This window comes from Cyprinodon tularosa, unplaced genomic scaffold, assembly GCF_016077235.1.
Source record: "Cyprinodon tularosa strain WSP-4 unplaced genomic scaffold, ASM1607723v1 ctg46, whole genome shotgun sequence".
In the NCBI taxonomy this organism is placed as follows: domain Eukaryota; kingdom Metazoa; phylum Chordata; class Actinopteri; order Cyprinodontiformes; family Cyprinodontidae; genus Cyprinodon; species Cyprinodon tularosa.
This window is the reverse complement of record NW_024039185.1, coordinates 2,179,287-2,206,440: the sequence shown is the minus strand read 5'-3', so window position 1 is coordinate 2,206,440 and position 27,154 is coordinate 2,179,287. Positions and strand designations below refer to the sequence as shown.

At 39.0% G+C, this 27,154-nt stretch overlaps 1 protein-coding gene across 1 annotated transcript; it reads right to left on the bottom strand.

Annotated features, from left to right (window-relative positions):
* Window positions 1-1,256: 1,256 nt before the first annotated feature.
* LOC119793706 (ubiquitin carboxyl-terminal hydrolase 31-like) lies at window positions 1,257-24,101 on the bottom strand. Its single transcript, XM_038300936.1, has 16 exons — window positions 22,792-24,101; window positions 16,327-16,464; window positions 16,163-16,251; window positions 13,796-13,888; window positions 13,473-13,608; window positions 13,082-13,232; window positions 11,477-11,657; window positions 11,293-11,404; window positions 11,114-11,208; window positions 8,699-8,776; window positions 8,442-8,571; window positions 6,499-6,618; window positions 6,183-6,408; window positions 5,940-6,098; window positions 4,336-4,488; window positions 1,257-4,229 (listed from the first exon to the last, which is right to left on the bottom strand). Exons 1-16 carry the CDS (start codon window positions 23,338-23,340, stop codon window positions 2,731-2,733), a joined length of 3,909 nt encoding a protein of 1,302 aa, XP_038156864.1. The 5' UTR covers window positions 23,341-24,101; the 3' UTR covers window positions 1,257-2,730.
* Between the last annotated feature and the right edge of the window lie 3,053 nt (window positions 24,102-27,154).

Below are 27,154 nucleotides of genomic sequence, written 5' to 3'. Positions count from 1 at the left end.
CAGCTCGTCAAGATCATCAGAGGATCCACTACTTAAGCTGTCTTCAGACCTTGCCTCAACGCCCCAGTGTTGTTCCAGTTGGTCAGCGCTTAAGCCTAGATCCTCAGAGTAATTCGATGACTTTTGAATCCAGCTTGGACTCTAATCCTTGTTTCTGTTTTCCAGGAAACCTGTGCCTCCTCTGTGTAAGCTCAGGAAGAGCTAACCTGCCGAGCCGACCCTCAGAGCCAAACCTGAAGATTCACAGTGAACCTCCAAGCAGCTCTGGACTAGAGCTGGGAAACCCAAAGCCAAGGTCTGTTCAAATAAGACGTGAGACGCTGAAGCAGCAAACGGACTCCACTGATGAATTCATCTCCAGAACCAACAGAGACTCTCCCAAAGCTAACCTCAAGAACCCTCAAGGTACAACCAGTAAACTTCAGGAAATCAAACCTCTGTTGGCAACGCTAACTGAACTGTCTCTCACGCAGACTCCGGTGAACCAGAATCCAGGCCCCGAACCTGAACCAGTGTAGACTGTGTGCTTGTGCATAAATAAACTGTTAAACTTTCATCCTTGTGTCCGTCAGTGGTGTTCTGCATTCTTGGGTCGCTTTTAGTGAACCCATCATGACAGCATTACCAACAGACTACATATTAGGGTTGTTTTATTTTTACATTTTTTTTCTGCAGTGGAGAATTTGTTACCCTAGATTACTTGTATTATGCAGGACTCTACTGTATAATATTTTCTGTATTTTATTTGCATGAAGGGAGACAAAGAGGAGCACATCCAGGGTCACATCAGTCAGAGAGCCAGTATCGACTGCTTGGAACTTTTTAACTGAACCCAACTAAAAAATGTATTTAAATTAATAAAAAATAAATAAATAAAAACTGAAATACCGCCTTCTGTTTGTTTGGTTTTTAATATACAGTATATTCATGAAAAATCCTTTATGTTCATATTAAAACTTTTAAAAAGGCATGAAATAGGCAGACACTGAACATTACGTTAACATTAACATTACAGTTGGTCCAAATAAATAAAACTAACGCTTCAGGAAGCTTTAGAAGTACACTATAATATTGCACATGATATTGTTATCTATAAATGAAGACGCTTGGTTAAGTGCTTGTTTTAAGTATTCCAGACCTGTTTAAAAAAAAAAAAAGCAAACTGCCTCATGGCTTTGTCACTAAAGTTAAAGACGGTATAAAAGTGCAGCTGTGAAGGACCATATGTGACACAAATGAATACAGTACAGAGTAGATTCATTTGCAAGTGAGCCGATTTACTTTGAGAGGGCGAATGAGCAATACTTATCATTCATACAAAACGTGTATTACTTCGGAGGAATGTGCAAACAAAGCTTTAATAGAGGATGCCTTCCCATGCTCTCTGATGCAGGCATTTAAAGAACTCTACAGTAACAAAGAAAACTCACATCCAAGAGTAGCACTTCTACATACTCAGTGAATCTGCTTGCATAGTTGGGTGCATGCATAAGCAATATATCATGCAACAACTGCCGTACACTTCGAGAACTATGAACTCTTCTCAGCGTGTCAACACGTTGGGGGCTGATCTACTCTCAATCTATAAATGTGCACAAGCTGTAATGTCAAATGTGAAGACAGAGGATGTGCTGACTCAAACACACCATAGCGCTGTATCTACAAGTATGGTGTTCAGCAGAGACATCCCAGCTGTCTTTGAAGGTGTTGTTCAGCAGCGGGTGAGTTTTTTTTTTTTTTTTATGTTCTTTTTATTCTTTACATTGACCCTGTGTTGATCTGAGAGGAATGTTCGGAGATGTCTGGCAGTCTGAAGAGGCCGATGCCCATGACATAACATGGACATCTCTAGACAGCTTTCAGCAGCTAGCAGAGGTGGCAACAGGTGGGGAGATGTCTGAACATTTCACAGGTTATTACCAGTAAATGTTGCATTAAGAGCCACTGCGAACCAAAGTTTCTCCTCAGTTAACGCCGGCGACACCTTTTCTCAGCCTCTCAACACATTTGTTTTTGGCTGAACAAGAAAAAAAAAACATATTTTAAAGGATGCTGCAGAGTTTCTACACAACGCAGCATATGTAAACAGTTTCAGGTTAAATAGGCTTAATTGTGTTTTACCTAAAGTTACAGGTTCAATGCTTAGTAAATATTGTATTTCAATTACAAATTTGTCAAGACCTGCAAGTTAAACAATTTCGGTTAAATATTTCTAATGATTATCTGAGGCACTGATTTTTTGTTGTTGACGTATGGCTCTCAATTTTGAAGGAGAGCAGTACAAAGTGATTTCAGAAAATTATTCACTGCATCAGCATGTTGAAAATCTCCATAAACATCCTTAGGTGGCTGAGCTGTCCATATTTGATCTATCTCAGCCATGGGATCTGCTTTCCATCTTGTGCAAAGTCACTTTTTTTTACTTTCAGCACCGACTGAGCCGCTCCTCTCCCAACAGTGCTACAGACAGAGCAAGGCAATACTTTGTGTCCATGCGTAAATATTTACAATACAGTATAATATTCTTTCAACTCAATGCAAACCAATACAAAGTGCTTTGTTTAAAATCCATTCCGTAATTAATGTTTAGGTAAGTGTCCTCTATGGCAGCTGGTGTTCAGAGAGCACTGGAAATTGATGGGTGTTTTAAAAATGTCTGTCAGATGGCAAAAAAAGGAAAACACCTCAGAGCTGCACAAGAAAGACTCTCATTAGACCCTTCGGGTAAAATCACTTGGATCTCTGGCTAGTTTGTGAAGAACCGATAGGGATCTTCCTGGACTGCAGTGTCTTTTTAGCCGGCTCTTTCTTCGAAGGATCCTTTGTGACGGCCGAAGACTGCTTTTGTGCTTCAGGGGGCTTGGATTTAGTGGTGGGCAGCAGCGAATTTTTAGCTGCACCTGATACTTTAGAGGATTCCTTATCTTTGGCTGTACAATGCAGTTCTGAACCCGCATTTTGAACTTTTTTGCTCGCTGCGCGCTTGATTACATCCCCGTTGCTTTCCTCTGGAATAGCTTTCGCCTCTCCTGTCCCTGATTTACCGCTCTCGCCAGGTTTACGGTTCTCCTTAGGCCTCAAAGCGGTTTTGAAGAAGGACAGAGCTTTGTCTTCTGTCTTGCTGGTCCCTCGAGGTCCCCTTGAAGATGGAGCTGAACTAGTAGAGGAAACCCCCACACTTGAGGATCGGAGACTAGTGATAGAAGAGCTACTGCTTGAGCTGCGGCCTGCTGTCCTGTCCTCCGGAGCTCTGCCGGATCGTCCTTCAGCTCTATTCGCAGCACTCAGCCTGCAGGAAGGAGCCCCCTGGCTGACTTTCCTATCTGCCACACCGCTCGCCCTCGAGGATTCTCGACTAGTGCTCCTATCTGCTACTCTAGTCCTTTCTCCAGTGGAGTGTTTCTCACTGCCTTCTTTTTTCGATGTCTTCTTCTGAGTGTGCGAGCTCTGTAACCCCATAGAACCGCTCTTCCGCTGCTGCGTGTCAGGATGCAATGCCTCGGTGTTCTGGGACGATGTTTTTCTGGACGGGGTTGCCGTTCTTGAAGAAACTCCCTTGCTTGTTTTAGGTGGTCCAGTGCTTTTGTCTTTGGGGTTTGATGCGGATGCTCCACTCTTGGACTGTGTTCGAGACGGTGACTTGTCGATGGCTGGAGACGCAGGGGACAGGGAGCTGGAGGATGTTGAGGATGTGGGAGGGCGTTTCCTGGGACTTCTTTCTGCTTCCAACCCAGTCTTGCCTGAGGTCCTTTTGCCACCAATACTTTCTGTGCTCCCATTTCTTTGCTTCATCTCCTTTAAGGCTATTCCATGTCGAGGACTAATGTCCTCAGCATTGTTGTTTTCCCCTGTTGGGTTTGAGCTCCTCTGTTCTGTCTGTACCACCGACTTAAAGCGCCCCTGTTCAATTAGCCTCTTCGTTCCCACATTAGTGTCCAAAGCAGCGAGGGCTGACTTCCCTCCTGACATTTTATCTGGCTTAGGTGAACCAGAAAAACACGGGATTGTTGGCTGAATGTCAACTACCTCTCCTATCCTCTCCAGAGTCGGGGAGGAATGGGACTCTATGGAGAAGCGTGAGGGAGAGTTGGAACGAAGCTGGAGCTTAGCTGAGTGAGACCAGGAAGGTTTTGTGCCATTTTCACTCAGAGCAAGAGGGCTGGCAATGGATGATCTTGAGGAGTATGTTTGCCTCTGCATTCCTCTGACTGCTGGTCGTGTAGAAAGGCCTGCATTTTGGAAAGATACACATTAATGCTCAGCTTACTGAGAAATATGATGTACTTTAGAGGCAACGGAAAATAAAGTCTGTGCTTTTAAGGGATTGCTCTTCACCATCATCTTCACTCCTTTCACCAGCAAACTCAGCAGACTCGGAGAGAGAAGCCAGAGAGGTGCGTCTTGAGGAACCGGACGAGGCCTGGCTGGGAGGACGGCTTCCCATCAGCCGACTTATCCAGTGCTCACACAGAGAGGAACTGGTGGAACCTTATGGGGCCCAAGCAGAGAGCGGTTAAAAAAAACATACAAAAAATACTCTTAAACAAAAACTCCCCTCCTATCAAATGGGATTTTCTTCTATTTATCTGTTGGAGAAGTATCGTTAAAAAGGTAAACTGAATAAAGACAAGCAAGATGCATTTATCAATCAATTTAATGAGAGTTTTGGGGTCAGAAATTTTACATTTTCACCCAAGTTATCGGTAAATGAATTTTAAATCAGTCGTTAAATGAGAAAGTGCACATGTGCAGTTGTATCAAATTTATTAACATTTATCAAAATGAATCAAGTAATATTTGAGATTCAGGTGGTTCTTCTAGGTTTTCATACATTTTTCTCCTTACTTAGGAGATTTTAGGACAAATTTCAACAGGAATTAGAACTTAATTATTCAACTTGAGTTATATATATTTTTTTAGTTAGTTAAGTTTACTCAATCAAGGACTTAAGACAATGTTGTCTTATAAAACAATGCAACAAATGTTTAGTATAAATGCTAACCAGCGGCAAATTTGGAAACCATTTCTGTGCTTGGACTTCTATATCAAGATAAAACTAATGACTTCAACAACACAGACACACATATTTTCATATTTCTAGCCATATTAGGACTTTACATGTACCCTTATCCTATTTAATCCTAAATTTAATTCCCACTGTACCTCTAAACCAACCCCTAACATAAAAAAGGGAGTCCGGTCCACTGGGACCAGACTTTGGTCTCCATTACACCAGCTGAACCTCAGAAATTTAAAGTACAGACACACACACAGCATAAAAAATGTTTCAAAGGTTAAATAAAATATTTCTGATTTATGTCTGTGATGCAATTTTTACTCTTTGCTCACAATAAACAACTTCTTTAGCAGTGAATCCAAATGTTTTTTATCCATCATTTGCATGAAAAAACAAAGTAATAGCTGTGTACCGGGGGAACGTTTCATGAATGTTTACTGTAAACTCACATTTTTCACCAAACTTCTTAGATTTATGTCATTTTATCTCAATACAAATTTCAATTTACTTTTATACATAATGATAACCAAAAACCTATTAAATAAACCTTACAAAAAAAAAAATAGCTTATTCATCAAAGACACTACAATTATTATTGGAATTGCATAATAATCAGGTTACATTTATGTAATTTAAACAATAATGTATTTGAAACAAATACACTCATTAGTAATAATTTTGGGTGAGTATATTTTATTAATACTAATAATTAAGTATGGCGATTCTGTAGTTCAGATAGAGGTTTTATTCTAAAAATAAATTGAATTATATAAGGTTTATAGTAGGTTTGTGTTAAAATTATCTTTAAAAAAAAGTCAGTGGGAATTTAAAATAAAAATGAAAAATATTTATCTGTATCATAAAGATGTTTTAGGGGTGGTAAATCTACTGCTGGAACGATCAAGATCCTGTTAGCAATTACCTCCGACAGAGCTGTTGGCAGACCAGGACGGGATTGTTGCTCGTCTTTGATAAAACAGGATGTAACCAGTCTGCTTGCAGACCTCATCTTCAGATATTGGATGAACGTCACTATCATCGAAGCAATACCACTGTCCATCAATGGAGTTCTTGCAGTAAGCTGTAAAGGAATAAGATCATGTAAATATCATGGAGGGCTCTTATCAAAAAGACCTCAATAAAACCATCACTTTATCAAGTCTACCTGTGTAATGCCCCCCCTGCATGGTCCCATGATGGTTGCAAACTGCGTACAGGTCGTACAGGTAGTCCTCAGGATCTCGGCCCATCCCATAAGGCCTCCTCCACGGCGACCAGTGGGAGGGAAGACTCCAGCTGCTCTGGCTTCTCTTCACCATGTGTGGGGCCATGTCCATGCCTGTGAGTGGAAACCTCACCATGTTCTGCATCTTAACGCGGCGATCTCCATCCTGAGGCGGGGGGTGGATGAACGTTATCCAGATATATTCGGGAACCAGACGATCAAATGACACCAGTCGTTCATCCAGACATGTCTGTACCTGTCGGAAGCGCTTGAGGTGAAGAATGAGGATGTCTGGCAGAGTCCAAAGACTCAGTTTGATGCTGCCCTGCTGAAGCTGCTTACAGTGGGGACATCTCCATGCATCATCGGGAGCCAGCTGGAAATGATGTCAAATCTTAAATAAATGACACACTTTTATAAACAACCTTTCATGTAAACTGCCTCGACAAACCATCCATACCTTTTAAAGTTTTATATATAACCACCACATTCACTGAATTATATTGTGACTTTATGTCCAACAACAGCAATGTATTATGATCTAAAAAAAATATGTATTGATTTCTATACCTTTAAACCTTGATCACCTTTCCAAACTGTGTCAAATAAAATCCTCCCTCAGCATGACACTGCCACTACAACCATCTCCTCTTCCTTTATTATTATGTTTGGTCAATATATTGCCTCATCATTAAGTGACTTAGGAAGGTATTTTTTATAACAGACACTACCGTTCAAAAGTTTGGGGTCACATTGAAATTTCCTTATTTTTGAAGGAAAAGCACTGTACTTTTCAATGAAGATAACTTTAAACTGGTCTTAACTTTAAAGAAATACACTCTATACATTGCTAATGTGATAAATGACTATTCTAGCTGCAAATGTCTGGTTTTTGGTGCACTATCTACATAGGTGTATAGAGGCCCATTTCCAGCAACTATCACTCCAGTGTTCTAATGGTACAATGTGTTTGCTCATTGGCTCAGAAGGCTCATTGATGATTAGAAAACCCTTGTGCAATCCTGTTCACACACCTGAAAACAGTTTAGCCCGTTACAGAAGCTACAAAACTGACTTTCCTTTGAGCAGATTGAGTTTCTGGAGCATCACATCTGTGGGGTCAATTAAACGCTCAAAATGGCCAGAAAAAGAGAATGTTCATCTGAAACTCGACAGTCTATTCTTGTTCTTAGAAATTAAGGCTATTCCATGCGAGAAATTGCTAAGAAATTGAAGATTTCCTACAACGGTGTGTACACCTCCCTTCAGAGGACAGCACAAACAGGCTACTGCGGTTACTATTTAATGAAGATGTCAGGTGGGGACCTTTGAGGCGTCTGTTTCTCAAACTAGAGACTAATGTACCTCTTGCTCAGTTGTGCAACGCGGCCTCCCTCTTCTTTTTCTACTCTGGTTAGAGCCTGTTTGTTCTCTCCTCTGAAGGGAGTAGTACACACTGTTGTAGGAAATCTTCAATTTCTTAGCAATTTCTCGCATGGAATAGCCTAAATTTCTAAGAACAAGAATAGACTGTCGAGTTTCAGATGAAAGTTCTCTTTTGCTGGTCATTCTGAGTGTTTAATTGACCCCACAGATGTGATGCTCCATAAACTCAATCTGCTCAAAGGAAGGTCGGTTTTGTAGCTTCTGTAATGAGCTAAACTGTTTTCAGATGTGTGAACATGATTGCACAAGGGTTTTCTAATCATCAATTAGCCTTCTGAGCCAATGAGCAAACACATTGTACCATTAGAACACTGGAGTGATAGTCGCTGGAAATGGGCCTCTATACACCTGTGTGGATATTGCACCAAAAACCAGACCATTTGCAGCTAGAATAGTCATTTACCACATTAGTAATGTATAGAGTGTATTTCTTTAAAGTTAAGACTAGTTTAAAGTTATCTTCATTGAAAAGTACAGTGCTTTTCCTTCAAAAATAAGGACATTTCAATGTGAGCCCAAACTTTTGAACGGTAGTGAATGCATGCTGCAATTACTTCTACCTGTTTCCTTTCCCTTCAATTACCCAAATATGTCCAACTTTTTTTTCTGTTACGTAAAATCCTAAAAATGCATTGAATACTGCGGCTATAAGGTTGTAAAATGGGAAAAGGTTCCAGAGCTAACAATTCTTTAGCGAGGCACCGTTTGTAGGCAGCGGGATCAACCAAAAGAAGTGGGCCAGCATCAGCCTACCTGCTCCTCTTTGGTGTATAGCTGTAAGCACTGGGCCAGCGTGCAGGTCTGAGGCTGCAGATGCTGCTCCTTAACCTGACGTACGCTCTCTGCATCGGGGATGTACTCATCCTCGGTTCTCTTGAACAGACTGTGGGCGTGGCACAACACACAAGTCACAGAGGGACCACACAGATCAGTCGCTGGAGCTGACAGGAGGCGGTAAGCCACACACACACATCTGCTCGGAGCCTAATGAGGACTGTGTTGATACTTACCAGTCTTTTGTCTCCTTGTCCCATTCAACAACAATTTTGACATGAGGTGGGCCACCCTGTCCGCAGGATTTAAAAGCCCTGGTGGAACAGAATCAAAAATATAGTTTTGTGTTTTAAAACCTCTTAATACCTAAATTTACTTAAAACCATTAATTGTGTTTGTTTTTTTCTAATATGTACTCACATACTTTTAATTTGGCTCTCACCTGACATTTGAACTACTCTACAAATAAAAGGATTAATCTATTAGACAAAACATAAAGTGGATAGAATTTAGGTTCGATGAATGCTGGAAAAACTGGTTGGAGTTGCAGCAAACAAGCCTGAACAAAAACACACAACAACTTATGCAAAGTCAGGACAATCGGAAAGCAGGTTGATAAAAATCTCCCTGTTATATAACAAAAGCAAAGAGCGGCATCTTGGGTTCATTAAGTCTTGTAAACATCCTTTGGATTAGGGCAGAAACAATCGGATTGATCGTGATTAATCGATTATTGAAATAATCGTCAACTAATTTAGTAATTGATTAATCATTTAACTGGAGTATAGAGACTGTAGAATATGCATTTAGCTGACAGAGCAGTAATTATACCATAATTGTGGGAAAAAAATATTTAGCATTTAAAATAAAGAAAATCTTTGCGTCTGTCAATATGCTCTATCCAGAACTCCACAAGTCGAAAAGTTTAACTTTCACCTGGTTTAATTCTGTATAAAAATCTTCTTTAAAGGATATTTTGCTATCTGATTATTTATCGATTATCAAAAATATTATCGACAGATTAATCGATTTGCTAAATAATTGTTAGTTGGAGCCTTACTTTGGACTCTCTACATGTCAAAGAGTTTTCCTACCATTCCAAATGTAAACACAGCTGTTTGCTAAACTGAGCTCTCAGGTAACAAAGAATCAACAGGTAAAAAAACAACAGCAATAATTAAGTGTGGTGAAGACTCTGTAATAAGGAAGGACTTTTCAACATCACTGTAACGCATGACATCACTGATCCCTTAAAAAAAAAAGGGGGATCTAAAACTGAAAAACTGATGTTTTCAGTCAGAAATTTAGAATGGTCATTTTGGTCTTTTACCAGGATAACGATCCAGAATATATGAGTGAATTAACAAGGAAATTGTTCAGCTGGCACAAAATTGGCAGAATTTGTTAAAATTATGTTTCTGACCCCATTTTCCCTGCTGATCATGTTTACTGAAACTATAGGTAGGATCATCTAAAATAAATATTTCTGTTAAACTGCAAATGGGCTTAAAACTTTCCGTTTTGATAAAGCTTAGTAGATAGTTAGAGGTGCTCAGGTTATCCTGAGCTATCTCTGAAGTTATGCTGCTATAAGCTTAGACTTCTGGAGGACATAGGGACCCCTTTTTCATAATTTTGCTTCATTCTATCTCTATTCTTTGACTCTGCAGAATTTGTTAGTTCAATCTCTAACGTTATGCTCTCTCTGCCTTTTCTCACAGTAGCTTCGCCTCGTCTGTTCCTGTTTGGCTGCGACTCCATTCTGGAGAGCAATAGCATCTGTGCTGCTGCCATCAACACCTTTGTTTATAGATGTTGGAGAATAGCCTGTTTTCCAGTGTAGTCCTGTTTCTCTGACTGTGACTGGCTGGATGTGCTCTCTTCATCCTCTGACATGGGAGCTGGCTCAGAGCGCGTCTGCCTGGCTGTGTGTTTCCTGGATGGGGCCGCCTTTTACAGCTGCTTTTTGTATCTCTGCTTCTGTCTCCTGGAACCCCAGCCGCCTCAGCAGATGGCCGCTCACACTGAACCTGGTTCTGCTGGAAGTTTCTTCCTGTTAAAAGGGAGTTTTTCTTCTCCACTGTTGCTACAAGCATGCTTAGTGTGAGGGATTGTATTTAAGTCAATGAGTTGATCCAATCAACTGGTTTTCCTCAGATAGAAAACTTTAAATCAAATTGACTGTATGATCTGGTGAACTGTAAAGTGCCTTAAGATGACGTGTGTTGTGAACAATGTTACATACAGGACAGGTAAATAAAATTGAATGAAATTTGAATTAACAGTGATGTACCAAATATTCAGGTCCTCACCAGTCTGACTCTGTTTTAAGATTTCAGTTCATCTTGATTAAAAGTTGTTTCCAGTCTTGCTGCTCTAACTTTTACTCAGTACAAACCGAAGCTCTATTTGCACTGGACAGTTCCTTCAAACAGAGTTTGACTTTATTTGTGTAACATTTGAACTTCAAATTTCTCTTATTTTTGTATTTTAAAACATATCCATGAAACATGCTCAAAGGTGAACATTATATTAAAGGAAATCCTGTAAAAACCAACATCTCAGGAGACTTAAAGCTCCTTTGTCTTTTCCAAGTAATGCGCCATTTGAGAACAGTAATGCTGCCCCCCTGTGGTGATGTATGGCACTACCGTTCCACAGAGGGATGGCAGAGCGGTTGCTCCTCTTGAGGCAGTAGGTATGTGATTCCCACCACTCCCACCACACGCAAAGTGAAGGGCCCCACCTAGAGGCAATCCAAAATATTGCAACATTAATGCAACAAACACCAAGCAGTGAAATGATTACTGTGCATGTTAAAGAGATGTACCTGCACAATAGCACCAGGACGCAAAAGATGCCTCATCTTCTCCAGTATCTCAGTTTGCAGAGTGTCCCATGTTACTGTACGCTCCAAATAGAGAATAAAGGGATTCCCGAACCTGCAGACACCATAACAATGTCAAGCTTTTAACTGGATGACATGTTTTATGCACAGCTGAGCAGTAAAGTACCTGCGTCCCTGCTGTCCAGCGCAGGCTCTGTTGCAGACTAACAGCACAATCTTCTCAGCCTGCCCACTGTTCTTATTGGGACTCAGAGGCGGTGTTGTGGCCTCTTGTATTTGCGCGTTGATCCTGCTGTTATCTGTACCGTACTTCAGGTTGTTTTGATTGAGGTTTGCATGCGGGCTCCCTGAAAGAAGCACACAAGACTGCAAGGTATGATGGCATGAACAGTACTTCGTGATAACCCAAAACTTTCGTTTCAGAAAAGCTTTAGCTTCCTTCTCAACACCTTTATCTCTAATTTCATCTCAACACTTTGAACTATAATTAAATTTAAAAAGTGCTGCACCTTTCCTAAATGTTCCATATTTTTTTCAATTAACCACAAATGGGATTTTACAAGAGCCAAATGTAATATGTAAAATCTCCAGGCTGTATTTTCTTTAGCAGGTATATGACATTTGGAAATTTAAAGTTAAACACCTGTAGAGGAATAACGTCCTAAATAGATGAAAGCCGGATTTCTTTTAAGTCAAGTTAAAAAAACAATTTGTTTAGAACTGTTTTTGACTGTTAAACTGTTAACTCAGATATCATTAATTTAAGTTTATGCTCCAACTGTTTTATTCGCTTTATTACCCACTAGGGGTGTCCTAATCCGATATTAATATCAGATAACAGTCCGATATTAGCCAAAAAACGAATATCCGATTTTATCGCCCAGCATTTAAAATCTAGGAAATGTTAACGCTAATAGAAACACCGCTTCAGTTAAAAGTTTATGTAACTCAACAGCTAATTTTACATTTACATTTTACACTTTTCTTCCCTAGTTTTTATATAAGATTACTTAATCAAGCCTTTTCTAACATTCTACAATATTAAATAAGTGATGAAAGCTGGTATGATTTGTGCTAATATTGAATTAGATCGATACCAATTCTCAAAGCTGCAATATTGGTATCGTATCGGAAATAAAAACACGCCTACTTATCCTCTTTTTATCTTTACTTGCGTTTATTCTTCTTTAATTTTACTTCTATTTTGCTGGTTAATCCATGTAAATCACTTTAAAATGTCTTTTTACTGAATTGTGTTGTATAAATAAACGTTGCTTGCCTGTTAGAGGCTGTGAAAGACTTAAGACTAGGCTGTGGTTCAACTTCCTGGACAAAAACCCTAAATGTGCAGCCAGAACTACAATGGAATGATTTTGTTTAAAAACTAAATCATTTATTAGAATGGCCCAATCATCCTGAACTAAATTCAATAAATAACCATGGTAAGACTGAAAACCAACATAAACTCTCTATCCAACTTGACTGAATCTAAACTATTTTTCAAAGACAAAAAAGCAGAAATGTTACTGTTATGAAAAAGTTGAGGACATGCTGCTGGAGTTCTACCTATAATTGCAGAGAAATGTGGTTCTATAGTATTGACTTTAAAATGCCACGCTTTTCAGATTTATGCTTGTAGGAAAAAAAAAAAATGATGTATCACTGTTACAAAAAAACACCATAAAAAGATCAAAACTTGTGAAGTGAGAATATTTTTTTTAAAGGAACTATGAAGTAAGCCCAGACAAAGGCCCCATATTTGATGTCGTACCGACTCGTTTGGACCGGATCTGCTCCGGTCTGAATAGCTCAGGCGTCTCGAATGCAAAGATGGAGTCGCTCTCCTGAATGATATCAAGGTCCTCGTCGTCGTCACAGAAGGAGCGATGAAAGCCATCGAAGTACATCTCAGTGAGGACAATCTGCACGGAGACAGGAGACAAAAACAGTGAGTGGGCTGATCAGAAATTAGTCATGCACAAAGTATGAAAGCTGGCAGAAGAGGTGCAGTCACCATAATACATCAGACACCACAGGACGTCTAATAATAATATCTAATCCTCTACATAACACACTTCTCACCACGAAGCGCTCCTTCAGAAGAACATATTTCTGTAATCCTCTTATTTTTGACCGAATAATGTCTCTAAAAGGGGCGGTACCTGTTGGGCGGGGATTTTGGTCTCCTGTGCCACCGCTTGCCTCAATCTGGACATGGTACCAGAGAGAGGCACAGCCACTCCGACTCTCATGCAGTGCGAACACTTCCCTTGGTACACCACCGTCACATACAGAGGTCTGCCAAAAAAAACACACTGATTTGTTTTTGGGGCTGTTTTTTTTTTTTAGGACTCAACTAATGTTTCAAGAACGGGGCTAATTTTGGCCTTTGTCCTGCCACACGTCAGCTTGGTTTGACAAATTCTTTCAAGGTGAAGATCAATGTTATTGTCTTACTCTGACGCTAAATGCAGAGTCACCTTACCGTGTGTGAGGTACTGGGATTGGCAGTGAGATGCAGAGGAAAGGATCAAACGTGTTACTCTGTTTCTGGCAGTGAGGACAAGTCAGGGAGGACCTAAAAAATAAAGAAGAAACAAGAAATATTCAATGGATTGAGTGAAAATGTAAGAGTATTGCTTTAAAAATGGATGACATTCTTGAAAATAATAACTTTTAATATTTAATTTAGTGTATTTTTTAAAAGAAATGATTTAGAACGCTTGCAGGTTATTGGTTAATGTCTTTTTTTTTGTTGGACCAACATGTCTGACTGAAAGCCTGGATAAGGATTCTTCAAAACTGAGACTTGGAGCTCATCACCTAAGACAATCATCCAAACGCCAGGGAAAACATAGAAAACGCTTCCCAGCCTTTATAGGAGGGGTTTTGATTGTTTTCCCTTGATTATAAAAAAAGAGTAAAAAATAAATAAATATGTGGGAGTTCCCCAGGCCCAAGTCTCAGAGATCCTCTAAAATACTTAAAGGTATAGTGGATGATATTCACAAATTTCTGAAAAGACCAGCCCTCTCCACTTAAAAAAAAATGCATATGCACAACCCTGTACCCGCTCCTGAGAGGGAACGCTTATTAAAAGCGTACAACTGTTTAAAAGTTTCTGTTTGCATCGCTCATGCAAGCTTACTTTCCAAAAGAAGATTTGCAAATTTTCCACTATGTCAGACTAACCGCCGGTAAGTGAAATGGGGAAGAGCAAGTATGACGGTCGTTTGTAAACATATCACCAGAATGACTGACAATTAGGAGGACCACTTATTTTGATGATCCACCTGGACAAAGAATATCCTCCCCTATACCATTAATTGTTGACATAAGCAAGTTTTCAAGGCAAGGCAAATATATTTTTTATAGCACAATTCAGTACAAAGACAATGCAAAGTGCTTTACATGATTAAAATATAGGAAAATAAAACAGAATCAAAGCAAGTAGGAAAATAAAATAAAACAGAAAATGCAGAAACAAAAAAGAATATTAAAAACAGTTGGACTAAAGAAAATTAAAAAAGTTGAACAAATGATGTTTCAGTTGAACTGTTTAACTAGAACAGTCGAAGGCAATCCTAAACAAATGTGTTTTTAGTCTTGCTTTAAAGGAACTCAGGCTTTCCACACTGGAAGTTTGTTCCAGTTAAGTGGAGCATAGGAACTAAATGCTGCTTCTCCATGTTTAGTTCTGGTTCTAAGTATGCAGAGCAGGCTGGAGCCAGAAGACCTGAGTGATCTGTTTTTTTTCAACCAAAAATTACATTGTTTTTGCTGAAAAGTTCATATTTAGTCTTACCTGCCTTTAGCTGCATCAGAGGCAATCCTGATATATTCAGCTCATAATTTTTTATGCTCAATTAAAAGATAAAAAATACATCTTAATATTTCATAAAATCTTCAATAATAAAATCGGTGTTAATTTTCAGTGAGTTCAAAATCATGTATTTTATTTATGTTGGTTAAGAATACAAAGAAACATGGTGGGAACCGACATGTGTTACACTTCAAGAGCCACACGAAGCGCTGTACTGTTTTTACTGAGAGACGTTGCAAAGGTGTTTCAAGAAGAAGAAAAGGTTCTCTGCAGGAAGAAGCTGTGGAAGTTGGATTTCCCAATCCCTTTAAATTAATGCAGCCAATGATGTACCATTATTTACTTGTTTCAATGTAGTTAATATATCACAAAAGCCAGTTAAAACTTTACGTTTATATTTATGCAATGTTTTATCATTTTATGTCTCCTGTAAATATCAGTTTTATTTTATTTATGAGTCTGTTTTTACGAGGTTTATCTTGGTTTTGTATTTCTTTTCTAAGTCCGGGCAGCGTATTTAAGACTTGATTGAACTCTGGTGAGTAAAAACTGACAAAAGCAGAGGGATCCTATCAGAGCTGCCCTCCAAGCAGCTTGCTGAATTGTATCTAGTGGTTACCATGGAGATTTGATAACAGCCCCCTCCAAAATTTCATGAGGAGTACATCTTAACCTAAAGTTTCTTCCCTACATCCAAATATCAATGCATGTTCTGCTGTCTCTCTTTTTTGTCACTAATCAAAGATCCATGACATGGTGATCAATTTCCCAAAGCACAGCATGAATCAAACAAATAGTTAGGTTGTTCAATAGAAATTAGTGAGGTTCTGATCATTTTTTTATTGGAGATCTAGTAATTTCTACTTATTCATGGTATTTTTATTTCTCTTTTTCCAAAATTAGGGTTTGGATAGATCAAAAATTTTCTTATTAAGCAATACAATGCGATATTTTTGAGTAATTTATAATATTAGGAATTTCATTGGTGGGGGGAGCCAGAGTGATTTGTAATAAATAATAAGATTTCACCTGTATTGCGCCTGAAACAGCTCCTGTACAAAAGAGCCAGGTGCTGGCAGCGGAGATCCTTCAGGGGCCGGTTCTTCCTCCACTGGGGGCTGAGGAGACAAGGCGGAAAACGTTAGTATAGTTCATTGTAACAGTAAAAATCAATAGTCCAAATTTCTGTTCACCTTCCTGGGAGGTCTGCTGTCAGGGTGGACGATCTGGTTGAGGTCTTCGTGAACTCTGTCTAGCAGCCAGAGGAGGAACTCCTGGGCATCATGTTGGGAGTTTCCTTTGAACTGAAGGGCGCTCTTGGACACCACATTCTGCAGACAGCATTGGAGGAAACAATGTGGCATTTGGAGAAACTGATTTTCCCGCTTGCGATCCTTTGACTGTCATGAAATATTCAGTGTGTGTGAACAGGTCGTCTATCAGCTCCACCTCAAAGGTCAGCAGAGCTACAACCTGGAGCTAAGAAGAAACATTCTAAGTGGAGGATAGTGGATTGAAGCCTTGGGGCCTCTCAGGGGCCGCTCAGGCTTACAGCTGCCCATGAAATGTCAGAAATATGAGAAGCAAGCACATTTCTCCTCTGGGATATTCCTCCTCATTTTTTTAGGCAATAGAAACTAATAAAGCCTCAACAGAAAAGGCTGTGGCTCCTCCACACAGGCTGGCATTAAGGAAAAGGTCTATGGTTGAGGGTGGTTTTATTTTTTGAAATAATGATTCATGAGCAGTTGCATAAAGTGCAAAACAAAAAATCTATTTTAAAAGCAATCATTAATCATAGCAGGCGGTAGGGGTGTAAATAATTTTTTTGTATTGATGCATCAACCCAACAGGAGACGGTCCGATGCATCGACACGTCCGCAAGAGTATCGATTCATGTTTGTTTTTTTCCTCCGGTCTGTTTTTATTCATTTGCTCCTGGATGTAATTCTGACTCCCGGCTGCGGTGGCGCTAAACCTATTTTTCCCTCCTACCTCACTTCCTTTAGCCACTATCCTCTTTCCGCTTGCACGCACACGCTCACCTAAACACAGGGGCATTCTTATTTTTCAGTTAGTGAGGTTTTCATAGGCTTAGGTGGAGTACAACTTTGCTACTTGTGTTATTTGCAGTTGTTTCTCAAATAAAATGCATAATGATATTACAGCTTTTATTTATTGATTTCAAATTTGAAACACTGTCTAGCCTGTAAGGTGAAAAAAAAAAAAATTAACCAATTAATTGCATCGAATAGTATTTTGGAGTAGCGTTGGGTCAGGAAATTGATACTGAATGGAATCACTCTGATGGGTGTGATTTACACCTTTAGCAGCCAGTCCTTAAAAAGTATTCATACCCTAAAATTTTCCCATCTAGTCGCATTACAACCATAAACCCCAAAGTTGTCGTAATTTCGAGGGCGTATCTTATGATACGTATTCATATATCTTATGAACAGAAATTTGAAAAATTGCATTAGTATCCTGACCCCTATACTCTGACACCCCTAAATAAAACTCAGCCCAATCATTTTACTTTTAAAACTTGTTTATTTGCAGCCCCCAGCTTTGTGACTCTTGGTTTAAATGCAGCTGTTCTGTTTCTGTTCTTAGAGAATTTTATTAGAGAACATGAGAGAACAACCACCAACATGTAGACTTAGAGCAAACAGGGCAGGTAGAAAGTTGAAGCGGTGGTGGATATAAATAAATAAAAAAACAGTCATAGAGGTGTTAAAACCTTTTCAAGGCATTGTGTTTAAGGTTGCATCAAGAAGTTTAAATAACTGTATTTTCCAGACTATAAGCCGCTACTTTTTCCTAACCGTCAGAGGGCGGAGTCAAAGTTTGAAAGAATAAGGGGCTAATTTTCATTTTGCACAAAAAAATGCTAGCAGCAGGCACGACAGAGAACAAATTTCCGCATTAACACATTTTGAAATTTATTTGCCGTATTAAAGCTGCCGAACCAATGAAGAGACTGGGCTCGACTCCTGCAGAGCTGAAATAAATAGCCGACGAAGCTCCATCTTTCAGTAGAACTAGCATTCATCTTCATCCCTATTCCAGGGGTAATATGCAGAGCTCCCCCTACAGGTTTGGTGGGAGACATTTCAGTACATATCAGCAGATTATACCCCGTTGCGGCTTATATATGTAAGTTTTTTCAAAATATTTACTGGTCGCAGCTTATAATGAGGTGCACTTTATAGTCTGGAAAATACGGTAATAACAAATCCCACCAAGAGCAGATTCTAACGTTGCTTACATCCTACAGGTTTATAAGCTTAGTTCAAGAAAAAACATGCAGAATATTTGAAAAGCGTCCTCAAACAGTGATTGGGGGATTTTAGGAGATTAAGGTAAAACTCATTGTTTTCTCCCTTGAGAAAAATTGTGTTTTACTAGCATACATGGCAGAGAGGCATTTATTTGCCCTGCGTGCTCTTTAGAGATAATGGGCTCAGTTAACATCTCACCTGGACTGAGCGTGGACTCCACAAGGTCCATTTAGATGTTGATTGCATCTTCATTAAGTGGGGGGGCAAAAAGGCCTGGATTGTTGAATATTGGTGTCCTGAGCTTATCATTAAATGTGCAACAAAAAATGGCTTCCCTCACTGACTACAGCTTTTCAAAGGTTTCTTTTTGCCCAGGACTCAGACTAATGACCTTATAATTTGCTGTTCATATTAGGTTAAACCTTTTTTTAACAGTGTTTGACCGGTTAAAAGGATAATTTACAATATAATCTTAAAACCCCAGTTTGGCGGTGAATGTTTGGACAGATCTCCACTCTCAACAATAAAGATGTCTTTTAAAATAGATTGGATTTACTAAAGATCACCCATTTAAGGTTTTTATAAGCATTTTGGAGAAAAGAATACAATTACTGTGCAACTAATGGGACTATTTTCCGTCATTTCAATCTATGAGAGACATTATTTACTCCTAGTACTTAGAAGGTATTGCTAGCTTAGTTTCAAAGCAGTATTAATCATTTTTCTTTTAACTTCTCCTATTTAGAGCCTCTCGCTTTAACAAAAAAGATCAATAACCAATCAGACTGTTTATGCTCTGGCTGCTAACAGAGGTACAAAAAAGGGCCAAAAATAGTTACGCTGCCAAGAATAAAGCTGATGCTCAATGACCCTTTTCAGTTTAGCTTCACTTCTGGGCTTTTTTTGGGACTTTTGAAAGAAAATAGGCTGAAAGATTGAAAGAAAGTGTTTATGATGTGCAGGCTTTTGTTAATGTGACAGGCAGTTTTCAGTGATTCCAGCTGCAGCTCATAGAAAAAGAACCTTGTCTTCTTAAGGAACATAAGTCAGGCTTTATCTTCATCAGATCCACATTATGCCCCAAACAATTCCCGTCTATCAGGGCTGCTCAGAAAAACAATCAGATAACAATTTTTGCAAGATGAAATCAGTCAAATTGTTGCTTTGTAGACTTCTCATTTAAGCATTTTAACAAGAAGTTCAGAGGAAGGAAAAAACTGTTCAGGTGCAAAAGCAGCTAAAGTAACTGAAGCCACCAGAGAGGATTGGAAAGCAAATTTCTTTCAAGACTTAGGATGAAATTCCCAGGATAGAGACTAGCTGCAGTCAGAGCTTCAGAAGACCCACTGAAGGACAAGACCTCCAACTGTGAAATTCAATACGGTAAGATAGAAACTGGGATGATGTCAGAGGGGTCTTCTATGAGCTGAGGAAAAAAGTAACGGACCGTATTGACCGATGTGTTGGTCTGTTTAATTTGGAAATTAAAGTTCTTAGAGTCTGGAGAAAGAGTAAGGAGGAACAGAACCCAAGTAGTAGTTGATGGATACGTTAGAAAAAGACAATGTCCTTAAACAGGAGCATCATCAGCATCACAAACTGATTAATCCAGGTGTATCAGGCCAATCTCATCATGGTTACTGACATCAGACACACCTGGGTTCATCAAATTGTCCAGTAATCAAAGACAGAAAAAAAAGAAGCTGGTTGCAGTTTAGGAAGTAGAGCAGTTGGGCATATAAGCCAATTTTTACCATCTAGCTTTCTGGTAGTTCTGCAGTAATACCAGCAGATGGCGCCAAGTCTGTTTATGTTTGCTCAGGGTGCCTGGAGCATGAGTTCTATTTAGGATAAAAACTGACCCATCAGGACTGAAACTTGGTGTATATAACCTTATTTTGTCATGAAAAAATGGTTTTTGGTCTTTTATGTAGAGGCATATACAGAGACTATTCCCCTTTAAATTTAGGACTATTATTGGCTTAAACTAGAACCATCACTATTAACAGAAATACAAGCTTGATCTGAATGTAAGTATATATAGAATATATAATTTTTCCTTTTGGACCATATTGTTAGATAGTGAAATCATGCACAGCTCCAAGTGCGTAGAAAATATTTTTCTTGTCTTTGGACTTAATTATATAAATAATTAAATTCTTGCAGAGAGAGACCAAGGTCTTAGCTGAAGTTCCCCAAGCTAATGGGGCTTAAACATATCTGTATGTAATCGCTGTTAGTGGTGGTGAGGTGTTATACAGGAAAAAGGGCCTCAAACCAAATTCTTTTAGGACTCAAACAACCTTGGCTCAGCCCTACAGCAGAGTATTAGGGCCAGCACAGAGATTTTTTTTATTCTGAGAATAAAGTCGTAATGTTATGAGAATAAAGTCATAAAATTACGAGAATAGTCTTAAATTACGAGAATAAAGTAAAATTACGATAATAAAGTCATAAAATTAAGAGAATGAAGTCGTAATATTATGAGAATAAAGTAATAAAATTACGAGAGTAAAGTCGAAATGAGAATAAAGTCGTAACATTTTGAGAATAAAGTCATAAATTATGAAAATAAAAATTATGACAATAGTCGTAATATTATGAGTATAGTCATATAATTATGAGAATAATGTTGCAATGAGAATAAAGTCGTAAAATTATGAGAATAAGGTCATAACATTTTAAATATAAAGTCATAAAACTATGAAAATAAAGTCGCAATGAGAATAAAGTCATAAAATTACGAGAATAAAGTCGTAAAATCACGAGAATAAAGTCGTAACATTTTGAGAATAAAGTCATAAAATTATGAGAATAAAGTCGCAATGAGAATAAAGTCATAAAATTATGAGAATAAAGTCGCAATGAGAATAAAGTCGTAAAATAATGAGAATAAGGTCGTAACATTTTGAGAATAGTCATAAAATTAAGAGAATAAAGTCGCAATGAGAATAAAGTCATAAAATTACGAGAATAAAGTCGTAAAATCACGAGAATAAAGTCGTAACATTTTGAGAATAAAGTCATAAAATTATGAGAATAAAGTCGCAATGAGAATAAAGTCATAAAATTATGAGAATAAAGTCGCAATGAGAATAAAGTCATAAAATTATGAGAATAAAGTCGTAACATTACGAGAATAAAGTCATAAAATTCTGAGAAAAAAGTCGTAAAATCACGAGAATAAAGTTGTAACATTTTGAGAATAAAGTCATAAAATTATGAGAATAAAGTCGCAATGTCACAAGTTGAAACATTATGACAATAGTCGTAATATTATGAGTATAAAGTCATATAATTACGAGAATAAAGTCCAAGGAGAATAAAGTCGTGAAAATATGAGAATAAAGTCGTAAACTTACGAGAATAAAGTCATAAAATTCTGAGAATAAAGACGTAAAATCACGAGAATAAAGTTGTAACATTTTGAGAATAAAGTCATAAAATTATGAGAATAAAGTCGCAATGTCACAAGTTGTAACATCATGACAATAGTCGTAATATTATGAGTATAAAGTCATATAATTACGAGAATAAAGTCGCAATGAGAATAAAGTTGTAAAAATACAGGAATAAAGTCGTAAACTTACGAGAATAAAGTCGTAACATTTTAAAAATAAAGTCATAAAACTACGAGAATGAAGTTGGAAAATAACGAGAATAAGGTCATAAAAGTCAGACAATTAAGTCGCGATGAGAATAAAGTCATAAAATTACGAGAATAAAGTCGTAAAATCACGAGAATAAAGTCATAACATTTTGAGAATAAAGTCATAAAATTACGAGAACAAAGTCATAAAATTACGAGAATAAAGTCGTAACATTTTGAGAGTAAAGTCATAAAAATACGAGAATAAAGTCGTAAAATTACAAGAACAAAAAATCGCAAAATTACGAGAATAAAGTCGTAACATTTTGAGAATAGTCATAAAATTACGAGAACAAAATAAAGTCGTAACGTTACAACAATTAAGCTGTAATATTGAGAATAAAGCTCCACCAATCAGCAACCTGAATCACTTTGACATTCTGCCCAATTTGAAGCTGGTGTTCTAGAAGATTTCCTTATTTGTCAAATCGATGCCAAAGCATAACTTCACATGATGCTCGACATTTTAGAGAAGAAAGTGCTTCTTGTAAGAGTTGTCATAAAATACAGCTTTATTCTCAAAATATTACAACTTTATTCTGGTAATTTTGTGACTTTATTCTCAAAATAAAAAAGTCTCCACACTAACACTCTATCATACAGTTCTGTGTTTTGGTCCATCTAAAGATATTTTTAATGATACCCTTTAGAAATAGTGGCCCCCATCAGATCATCCTATTTTAGAAACGGCCCTGCCCTTTGCCCCTGTGAGCTCCTCCAAAGTTTACCTTGAAGTCTCTGCTGTGCTGAGGAGTGTACTCAAAGGTCCAGAGAGCCCGGACCAGGCCGGACAGCTGCTCCGTCACCTCTCCGGTGTCCTGCTGCTGCTGCTGCTGGCTGACCCCCTTCCTCAGCACCGGACCCCCGTTAGGCTTCGCCTTGTCGCTGTTCCCGCTGCTCGCCTCACCCCCCTTGAACTGCTCCAGAGCCAGGTACTCTGCGAACAGCTCCGTGTTGCTCAGGCACTGCAGGATGGCGTTCATGAAGCAGGTGTTTCCGTGGTTCTTGAGTCCGGCGACCCCCGGCACCTTGTCCCCGAAAGGGAACCCCCCGCAGTCGCTGTCGTCGGACGGGACGGAGCCTCCGGCGATGCTCGGTAACAGAGACGCCTCATCCTTCTCGTCGTCGGCGGCCTGTTCTTCGGTGCCGAAGTGGGAGAGGGTGGACAGGGTCCGGAGGACTCTGTTCATGAAGCTCCCCACGGAGCGGACCGAGCTCCTCCGGAACAGCTTCTTGCTGAAGGATTTCTTCTCCTTGCTGCTGACCACTTTGGACATGATGGCTCTCCTTATGTTACGCCTTATTTCCAGAAAGGGTTCCCCGTGATATGCTCACAACATCTCGCCTCCATCACCGTGACAGCTTCCATCGCTCGGCATATTTCAGGGAAACTTAAAGGCCCCGCAGCTCTGGAGGATCCGACCGCACAGAAACGCAGCAGAACCGGATCAGCCCACCCGCAGCCAACTGTCGCTGTGGTCCACGTTAGGGCTCCTCCCGCACCAGAAAACAGCCATCAGCATCTCCAGCCGATACAGGAGCACATGTGCCATTGTTCAATTCCAGCATCAGGGAGGTGAGGCGGGCTGCTGGAGTTTCCGTCCGACATAAACATCTAAATCAGCCTCAATTAGGGCTGAGAGAGGCGCGCGGAACGCCTCATCATTTATTAAACCGCAGCTCCACCCTCTCAAATGCAAACTATATCATCCGTCTTTAGATCCATCATGATGTTAGGGGGGAAATGTTTACCCTAAATGTCCCGCGCATAGGAGTGGTGCCAAACTAGGGAAGCCCCGGAGCGGAGCGACACAGCCCGCCGCTCCCTGGCGCGCGGCCGCGGAGAGACATTACCGAGTTAGGGTCGGTGTCCTTTTATCCCCATCCGAAAGTTGTTCCCTTTTCGGTCCGTTATTTGTCTTTGATTGAATGCGCCTTATTTCCGCCTCCGGATGGGCTTCACTGCGAGGCCGCTGCTGCTCGTCTCCATCATCGGTTGGAGCCGCGGATACTGCAGGCTGGCAGGGCGGTAACGGCTGACGTCACGCCCAAACACTGGTCCATGTTGGAGGAGAGCGGGTCCAGCAGCATGTGATGCTGATGATGCTCCATCCTCATGGAGCCAAAACCTCAGAACATCCGGATCAGATGCAGTAAAGTCCATCTCTACCCCTCTGATGAAATAAAAACAATAACTGCATTTTAATCTAATTTCTTTTAAATATAAAACAGATAAATTAATAGTTTTTGTATTATTTTTGGTTGGTTGCATGGACCTTTCTATACAGGGGCCAACGGGGCCCCTCTAGATCATGTAAGTCAACGTTATATAATCTCATATTTTTCATCTAAAACTCTTTAATTCAAAGTTAATGAATTGTTTTTTTTTTTCAGATTTTTTCAAAGCAGGAAGAATATCTAATAAAAAAGATTGTGCTGTATTTTTAAGTTAGAACCACAAAGTTCAGTGATGCTCCTGACTGATGAACACAGTGCAGAGCATCATGTGGAAATGGGAGAAAACGATTGCTTTTATTTTTTTAATAAATAATACAAATCTAAAAATAAGCCATATAAAAAAATACTTTTAGTTCTCGCTGCAGTTTTAGAGGTTGTCTTCATATTTAAATGTGTTGAACAGATTCACTGTCTTTGCAAAGGAAAGCATTTATTAGGATGGTGCATTCAGGGGGATGGGAAAACGTACTTTTCCACTACATGTCATGTTTTGCTGATGAACCATTAAAAAACGCAAATAATTTTCTTAACTCATTAGAGCGGCTTTTTTTAAGCATGCTTGCAGTCACCCCCACATGGCTTGGAGCAGAGCTCAAGAAGGTTCTTCTCGTGTTTTTTTTTTTCTTGTCAGCCTAACATGGATGGTTCTAGACAGGGACCAACGGGGGCCAGTGCCCCTGTTATAGATTCAGTGGTATTGAGATAGGATCCCAGTTTTCTTCTGCTAAATGTTTTTTTTTAATGCTCTAATTTTTATGCCTGAATTTATCAGTATTTTCAGATTTTGTAGACAATAGCTACGTTTACATGCGCAAAATTTCCCCGATCCGATCCAAACCTTGGTTGATCGGAAATTCAAAATCTCCGTTTACATGGACACTAAATGAAATGATCCGATCATGACGTGTGTATACATGTACCAAGCGTTGGATCAGATTAAATCTTTTAAGCATGCGCAGAACTTCCTGCCAAATTTGGCAGTTCTGTCTGCGTCTGGTTTTTGGGAGGCCTGACAAACGATGCGCTCGGAGCGAGCGGAAAGAAAAAAGGAGAGAGGAGGAAAAAAGCGCTTGGCAGCGAAATGTACGTGAGAAATAGAGAATGAGCGTTTGAGCCGGCGTGGGAGAGCGAGTGGGCTGTGGAGAGAGAAAAGAGGAAGAGGAGGAGGATAAATTCCTGCTTCCTGCAGCTTTAAATGAACTTGAGTGTATAAGTCGGCGTTCCTAGACTCCCCCCGCCATGTTGTTCACAGCGAGAGCGACCGGTGGTTTCCTGTTGTTGACAAGGCGGAAAAACGTCACGCTGACGTCGCACACATGCGCAGTGAAGATTATTTTACTCTTCAGATCCGAATGGGTGTTTACATGGACGCCAATCGGAATGGCGATCGGCAAAAACCACCTCTCTCATTCGGAATTAAATTTAGATCCGATCGGACCGAATCGGATTAGAATCTTCAGTCTGACATGTTTACATGAAACATTTTTGATCTGATCAGGCCTTCAATCCGATTAGTTGTGTCCATGTAAACGTAGCCACTGGTCTTTCTAACTTAAATCAATCAAAAAACATGTTAAATTCCTAACTTATGAATGTATATTGACCTAATAAGACATATCATTTTAATTAAACCTTATTGAATAGAAATTTCACTTCATGCAGCTCTCTTAATATATTTGAATCCCCTGTCCTGTTTTTTATTTCATGCTTTTCTGGCCCCCTGGTACATTTGGTCTAGAACAAGCACTGGTTGGTTGTGCTGTTGTTTTTACATCTCTTTGCAAGTGATGAAGCAGACTGAAGATGTTTTATCATTATCTCCCTTTTATCAACTCTTTCTTTTATCTTTTCTCCTTTTTTCCCCCTCCCTGTTCTACTTACATTGTAGTGTCCATATAATCTGTATTACTCCCTGCATGAATCATGATAAATCTACAGTATTTATATGCATAAATCAAGTGGAACACTATGGCGATAGTCCTACTGCTCCACTTGAGAAAGTAAAATCTGTTGGGCTCTTTTTGGCATCAAGACAATTATTGTTAATGCCACATCGCCAGATGGGACACTGTTGAAAAAAAAATTAATTAATTAATTAATTAATTAGTAGATTTTATGTTATGATTCAAGTGTCGCATTTTTTATTATCTCATAAAAAAAATGTATTTCACATTAACGAGATAGCTAATTCAATAACAGGCATATTAAGCTGATTAAGTCGTATTGCTATAGGGCAAATCATTATATGATATAGTTTCATAATAGGAAGGTGATAATAATCACATAATTACCTCCTAATTATGTGAACATATCTATTAGTGTGAGGGTGTTTCTTATCAACACAAACTCAAAATCCAAAATATCTTCCATGCATTTTAAAGGAATGTGCACTGCAAAAAATCTGAATCTAGATAAGTCATTTTTTCTTAAAATAAGTGCATTTGTTCTTGGATTGAGGAGGTAAAAGAGACATTTTGCCAATGGAACAAGACAACTTACACTTAAAATAAGAAAACACAATTGCACTGTCTTATTTCAAGTGCATATTATCTAATTATCTTATTTTAAGAGTAAAATTACTCATTCCATTGGCAAACTTTCTCATTTACCTGCTCAAATTAAGGGTGAATACACTCAATTTAAGAAATTTTTTACTTATTTCTAGATCGTTTTTGCAGTGTGGATGTTTATAAAAAAAATGTTTTATTTCACCCTAGACGATTCATTTAAAAATAGTTCTGCTCAAGTATTACACAATCTCCCTTTGAAAATACAATAAGTGGAGAAATATATATATATATATTTTTTTTATTAAATTGTATTGATCTTAAATTGGAGAAATTTACCTCTGCA

Excerpts from the sequence above, each read along its gene's own strand:
- LOC119793706 (XM_038300936.1), bottom strand. The coding sequence starts at position 23,340 with ATGTCCAAAGTGGTCAGCAGCAAGGAGAAGAAATCCTTCAGCAAGAAG. Across the intron at positions 13,233-13,472 it reads CCAAAATCCCCGCCCAACAG|ATTGTCCTCACTGAGATGTA; the intron begins GTACCGCCCCTT and ends GTCTCCGTGCAG. Across the intron at positions 11,209-11,292 it reads GTCCTGGTGCTATTGTGCAG|GTGGGGCCCTTCACTTTGCG; the intron begins GTACATCTCTTT and ends GATTGCCTCTAG.